Source organism: Carassius auratus, chromosome 28, assembly GCF_003368295.1.
Source record: "Carassius auratus strain Wakin chromosome 28, ASM336829v1, whole genome shotgun sequence".
NCBI lineage: Eukaryota > Metazoa > Chordata > Actinopteri > Cypriniformes > Cyprinidae > Carassius > Carassius auratus.
Genome location: NC_039270.1, coordinates 5,953,545 through 5,960,945, shown reverse-complemented (window position 1 = coordinate 5,960,945; position 7,401 = coordinate 5,953,545). Strand labels below are relative to the sequence as shown.

At 38.2% G+C, this 7,401-nt stretch overlaps 1 protein-coding gene across 1 annotated transcript; it reads left to right on the top strand.

Annotated features, from left to right (window-relative positions):
* Positions 1-611: 611 nt before the first annotated feature.
* On the top strand, positions 612-6,985 carry nptx1l (neuronal pentraxin 1 like). The gene is made up of 5 exons (XM_026207402.1): positions 612-1,166; positions 1,648-1,855; positions 3,440-3,684; positions 3,855-4,034; positions 5,712-6,985. The coding sequence occupies exons 1-5, from the start codon at positions 726-728 to the stop codon at positions 5,931-5,933; spliced, it is 1,296 nt and encodes a 431-aa protein (XP_026063187.1). The 5' UTR covers positions 612-725; the 3' UTR covers positions 5,934-6,985.
* Positions 6,986-7,401: the final 416 nt, after the last annotated feature.

Genomic DNA, 7,401 nt, shown 5'->3' with positions numbered 1-7,401 from the left:
TTTTTTCTTTACAAAAATGCTTAATCTATTGGTTTTGCGAGAGACTGTTTTGCAGCTAATGCAACTCAGATGAATAATAAATACGCTTTCTGTGGCAAAATAACAGTGCTTATTCTGATGAACAATTATTCTCTCTTTTGTTTTTGTTTCAGATTTTACTTTTCCTTAGAGAACACTGGGTGCTTTCAGAAAGTAGTGTGCTCTGGTAACTTAACTCGCGTTGATGGTTCAAATGAATTTCCGGGAATCCCCCTTATCCCATAAATTATAAATGATATACTTAGTACTTACAATGATCTGAATCTCAACAATATTTTACCATAAAATAAAGACCCAGGCTATATATTGCCTACGTTTATTAAACTACTTTTTCTTTTTCTCCTCTAAATTATAAAATAATTCAAAAATTTCCCCCGCAAAGACGAAAATCTTCCAATAATTGTGTGGAATTTATTGAGCTTTTAGAAAACTGAAAATCCGTCCCTTGGGTTTAAAACTAGTTTTATTGACTTACTGGGCGTTTTTTCTGCTTTAATACCCCGGGGCGGGAGATCATGATCAGGCGCGTGATGCAGCTCACCGCCGCAGACGCGCTTGCTATATAAAGCCCGCGCGCACCACAACCAGATTACAACCAGCACAAGCTGTCAGAGACAGAGAGAGAGAGAGAGAAGGAGTGCTGCTGAAATCACTTGTCCAGAAGACACTTAGGAAACCAACACGCCATGGAGGCTGGGGCGAGAGGGATGCACTGGAAACTTTTGATACTTTCTTGTCTTTTGGCCGACGGGATGAGCCAGGACTTTGGACAGACGCAGTTCATTTGCACGTCCGTGCCCAAGGATATGGACATATGCGCCGCGACACTGCAGAACAGCGTGCCTGGGGAGGATCTCAAGAGCACGGTCATGCAACTGCGAGAGACGGTGCTGCAACAGAAGGAAACGATCATGAACCAGAAGGAAACCATCAGGGAACTGACTTCCAAGCTGACGAGGTGCGAAAGTCAGAGCGCGCCCGAGCCCGGAGACGCGAGGGCCGGCGGACGACGGAAGGAGACGGGCACCAAGAACACAATGGGAGATGTGTCGAGGGGTCCCACGGACACACTGGCCCAACTCTCACGGACTTTACAGTCACTCAAGCAGAGGCTGGAGAACCTGGAGGTATGTCTGTTCTCCTGGAGAGGTTTCTTCCATGTCAATCGCGGTGGATTTTTGTTTTGTTTTGAGAACGATTTCAGCTTGAACGGTGCGGCGATCCTCGCAACTTTAGTTCAGTTCACAGTATTTTAAGTAAAGCGTGGCAAAATGTTTGCGCAAAATCCTCTTTTATAAGATGCATTATAGCCTATCTGAGACTGTAGAAAAAAAACTAAGATTATATAAATAAATAAATAAATAAATAAATAAATAAATAAATAAAAATAACTATTGAGAATCTTTAACCATTGATTTGGCCGCTCTTATAGAATTAAATAACTTAATTTTAAATAATGATATGCTACTTAGATTATTTGAGTAGCTATGAAATCTATTTTTTATTTCTCCTAGCAGCAGGGCTTAAACAGTGACCGTAGCGTTTTTATTCTAAACTTAAACCGAACGTTTCTCTCACAAATAGATCTTCACGTTGTTTCTTTCGCAGCAATTTAGCCGGAATAACAACTCCGTCCAGGCGAACAGCTTGAAGGATCTTCTGCAGAATAAAATCGACGACCTGGAGAAGCAGGTCTTGTCCCGTGTGAACGGTTTGGAGGAGGCAAAGCCCGGGCTGCGCAACGAGAGCGAGCAGCGCGGACGCGTCGAGTCCACTCTCACTTCACTGCACCAGAGAATAACCGATCTAGAGAAAGGTAACTATTCGCATTTCTGCTCCGCCTATCATGTTCATGTCATGTAGATGTATCGGGCGCTCTCCTGACCTGGTTTTCTACACGGGAAATATTCTCGGAGATGTCAGCGTGGATAATGCATTGCCGTCGTAGTGTCGCGCTGCCGTGTCGCAGGAGAGGAGGGGGTCCACACTCCACAGAGCTGCATTGCTTTGCATATCCAGTTCCACCCAACCAGCTTTATAGCATTATCTACAGATGGGAACCTGAGAGTTTTGCAAGCGCATGAGATTTGTGAATTTTCATTCACGGGAATCACATTTTTCTCAGTCATTAAAATGCACAATATCCCACAGTCCTGTAGTATAAAAGGCATTAATAGGAAATGGTATTGCAGCATTTTCTCACCATAATTTCATCCCGAAGAAGTAAATATTACATAAGGCAATGTACATTGTCAGTCTCAAAAAAAAAAAAAAAAAAAAAAAAAAAAAATTGGAAAGAAAGTGGATCATTCATTGTACTCCCACTCATCTGGTGCCATTTTATAAATATGTTTAATGAATGAATCCCAATTTCAAGTATTTGCTGAAAATCATCTGGAGTTCACAAAAGTGATGTGCTTTTAATGATTACTTGATCAAAGCAATACAAATGGTTAATACAAATATAGAACTAATATGGAGCGCAATGCAGTTGAAATGAGGCAATGTCAGATTGAGCTGGAACGGAAAAGATCACGAGCCAAGTTGTCGAAAGCATGAGAGCACTTTAGATTAAGTGCTTCCAAGAAGTTCATGAGCATATCGTTTCCTGTGGCCGAGCTGCTATGTCAGCTTGAGTCCGATTGCGTGTGCTATTTAATGCGATTTAGAAAGGGGTTGCCCTAGTACACACTGAAAATCGCATTTTATCGGTGTTCTTATCTGTAAATGTTATACATTCAAAGCTGTTATACATTCAGACAGAGAGGGCCAATTAATTTCGACTTAGCATTAACTTTGATTGATTATAAATGAAGTTTTATTTCATGATATGCCATGTTTGAATGCGTACAAATACAAATTAGGTTTGAGAGGTACAGCACACGGTAAACATTTTATGCAATAACTTAAATTGCAGTCTAACATGCAAATGTCTTCCATGTTAGAGAGAATATTGGGTAAGTATGGAATAAATTGAGGGTTAGTAAACTATATGACATTTTTTTTTTGTTTGACTATTTCTTTATCTCAGTAATGATGCCCATTGATTGCTGTTTTTACTCCTTATTACTTGTTGCGAGCCTCAAGTAGAAATAAATAAGAGGAGGAAGGCTCCCTGGTGGAATAACAGCACTGGAGTGCTTGTCTTTCCCCAGGCAAAAAGAACCAAATAAATCAATAAATGCTTTTTTTTTTGTTTTTCATTCCCTAGAAATATACTTTAAACACACAATTCCTTATATTTTTATTTCATTGTGATGAATTGGATAAATGTATGGACAGCAATAAAAATCTACTGAGAATATGTATAGAGACTTTAGACTGTAGACTGTTTGTCTTTTTAAAAAAATTAGAGGACCGATTATTTAAATATATTAATGTATTTATTCTTTAATAACAGGCCAAAAGGAAAACAGACCGCTGGATAAATTCCAGCTGACATTCCCTCTGAGGACCAACTACATGTATGCTAAAGTCAAGAAGAGCCTGCCAGAGATGTACGCCTTCACTGTGTGCATGTGGCTCAAATCCAACGCCTCTCCAGGAGTGGGGACGCCTTTCTCATATGCAGTCCCGGGACAGGCCAATGAACTGGTTCTTATCGAGTGGGGAAACAACCCAATGGAAATGCTTATCAACGATAAGGTACATTAACGCTTTATAATCACCGCCCTGAACAATATTGAGAAAGACATTCATTTTCATTTGAGAAATTTAGAAATGCATGTTTTTCTTCATATTTCATATATTCCTTTAAAGGAGACCGACAGACAGATCTTTAGGTTTCTTCTGGTTTTTGCCCTCTTTTGATGTAGGTCGCTAAGCTGCCTTTCCTTATCAATGATGGGAAATGGCATCACATCTGTGTCACATGGACTACCCGAGATGGAGTGTGGGAAGCTTATCAGGATGGTGTAATGAGGGGTAATGGGGACAGTCTGGCCCCTTACCATCCAATCAAACCACAAGGGGTATTGATTCTGGGACAAGAGCAGGTATGCATCCTCTGTTCACCTTAACTCGCTCATCAATACTGGAAAGTGTGGCGTGGTAGTCCAAGATGTTACATAAGGATGATTTAATGATGAGTGAAGAATACACGATGGCTCTGTTTCAAAACATAGTGAGCTGCCCACGTAACTGTATTTTAAGACATTGTAGGCTTTCTCTCAGGCAAAAGCTGGTCCAAAAGTTAGGACGCTTCACAGCTGCTTTGTAAAACACAGAGTTTTGGCTAAACTGAAAGGCAACATTGCATGTATCTTTTTTTCAGATAAAGCAATGCCATCGTGTTATGGGTTGTTTTTTTATAGCCGAAAAATGGTATCTTGATATTTTAGATAACGAAAATTCTTAACATTGTGCTGGTGCCTTGGCTGGTTTAAATATGACACTAAAACCACCAGTAGGTGGCCGCAAGTCTCTGTCTTACTGAATCATTCATTCAAATGATTCGTTCAAAACAGCTGATTCATTTACAAATCAACTGTCTTAACAACTGGATCATTGAATCATTGGCTCAAATGATTTGTTCAAAAACAGATTAATTCAGGAATGAAACACTGCAGTGTTTCCCTGAGATGCACAAATGTCCGGTTTGAGTTTTGTTTGGAAACATTTTCATTACACAAACAGGAAAAAAAAAACTCACTCAGTATATCACTAAATAACTTAATGTTTGTTGAACTGATTTATAAAATTAATGATGCATTTGCAATCACATTCATATGCTGATGTTCGGGAAATTGTACCCTTGCTTTTGTGATATTACTAAATCTGTACAGGAATGTTTTTACTTTCATAACTTTAATTATTAATACTAACAGGTTTTATCAAGCTGTGAACGCTTTTGGACTCTGAAGACAAGCTTTTGTTATTTTAAATTTTTGTATTTTTTTGCATATACATAATAATCTTAGCTCACACATCATTAAAACAACAATTACGATATAATCTTGGACAATAAGTATCGTACACCCCGATTATCATTTTCTTTTATGCTTATTAGTGGAGCAAACTATTATTTAGCTTTTAGTACTACAGTTCTATAGAAATTAATTTATATATTCCCATATTTTCACATTTGAGGTTAGATTTTATTTAGAATGCTGCTCTTTTCTTTTATTTAGAATGTGTGGTAAATTTTGCGAGAAAAAAAAAAAAAAAGCTGTGAAGTTTCACATTTAGGCACAAAAGGCCCAATATCTATTGTCAATAGTGGTGTAATGTATAAAGCACAGCTCACATAGAAGTCACTTTCAGATTTAACAGTATCCTGTTGGTCACAACGGTTGTTCTGTGAGGGGGAAATCATTTCCCCTGAGCCGAAATTTCAAGTGAATTCCTACTGATCACACCCACAAAACATGGCAGAACAATGGCAATGTCACCACACCTTTAGAAGGCAACTAAAGGTTTATTAACAGAACCAATTATAAGAAGATATCACTCAAAAGAGTCCATTCCATAACACTCTATAAAACTACCAGTGGGCGAGATTTTGTCCCACTTGAAATGCAGAGACCTTCAAAGACGCCTGTAGGGATGAAAAGCACATATGAATCATTTATGGGCAGATTAGCTTCAAAGGTTAACAGGGACCAATCATATGTCTTTGAAGCCATTCACCATTTATTTTATCAGCATCTGAAATAAATGTTATCCACCTGCAGGATACTCTCGGTGGAGGGTTTGATGCCACTCAAGCGTTTGTCGGTGACATGGCGAATTTCAACATCTGGGACCGAAAGCTGTCCGTGGGAGAGATTTATAACCTGGCCACATGCAGCAGCAAGGCACAAGTGGGGAACGTCTTCTCTTGGTTGGAAACCAGCATTGAGGTCTACGGAGGAGCTTCGAAATGGACATTTGAGGCCTGTCGCCAACTGAACTAAAAGAGCACAGAAATCTCCCAGCCGATGAGAGATACGAGTTTCCAGGTGTCTGTTACCAAATCATTCATCCCTAAAGAACATTTTCAATCAAGAAAAAGCATAGACATCAAAGTCAATGGGAATTTTCTAGATATTTCAATATTTCTTGTCTCTTAACACCTAAAATGATCACGTTTTTGTCATGTATTTCTGGATCTTGAAGGCATGTGCTGATGTTGGTCTTAGCTTGAAGGCACAGTGGTTCTGCTCTTCTCTGGTTGTCTGTTGGGCAAGCAACGCCTTACCGGAAAACCACTTAACACAATATGGCTCGGACTTCCATCTTTACATCCTGGATCATTTGACCTCTTCCTTTGAACAGGAAGCCATGTAGTCTCGCAGTAGATTTCTGAACCACTTAAGTTACTGTTCCCCATCAGGATTATTAGATAGATCTACCCACTGCCTGGGATACTCACTGTGAACTTCGGATGTAGAATGTAAAACGAGCAAAGCTGAGTGTGTTTTTTTTTTTTTTTTTTAATCATGCTTTTCTTCTGTCTTATCACCTCTTGCTTCAAGCATTATTGTTTGTTCTTTTTTGTTGGTGTGTCTGTGTATGTGTGTGTGTGTGTGGGTTTGTAAAAATAACTTGATAATTGCCAACATATTTCAAGCCTGGGTGCCTTGGGCTGTTGAAAAGATCAGATCTCAACACATTTGTCATTATTTGCAGTGTACTTCTATTTATCTCTTTCTTTCCTTGTGTAACTACTGATGCGTTATGTTGATTACGCCTCGTAACAGTTGAAACGGTTTGCGAGAATAGGCTGATAATTTAAAGTTGCTTTAATCGTGGCGTGTTCGGCAGGTGTTTGTATTTTTCAAGGAATGTTACATGTACAGAAAACAGCATGAACATCTAAATGCTGCAACAGCATCAAAGAAAAACTGCTTTTATTAGCTCATTTTGGGTTGAGATTTTATACTGTATTGTTATATGCTCAAAGCATGGCAGCACTGAAAGATGAAAAAAGTCTAAATTTTGTAATAAAATTGTTATATCAAAAATAGCAAGTGTGATGGTGCTTTTAAATGATTGTTCTGCAATGAAAAAATACATGTTTTGTACAAATGTGTACAGACAAAACACACTACTCTTCAAAAGTTTGAGCTCAATAAGATGCCATTCTGATATATTTTATACTCAAAGCATCAAAAATACATCATTGCACAAATGTTTTCAACATTGATAATAATAAGACATGTTTGTCGTCCAGAAAATCAACATGTTGGATGAAGACTGTGACACAGAAGACTGGAGTAATGATGAAATTTTTTTTTAGTAAAATCAGCTGTGCCGTGACAGAATAAATAACATTTTAAATTATATTCCTTTTTTTTTTTTTTTTTTTTTTTACAATATTACTATTTTTATTTTATTTTTGATCAAATATAATGGAGTTGAAAATAAAACAACAACCTACCA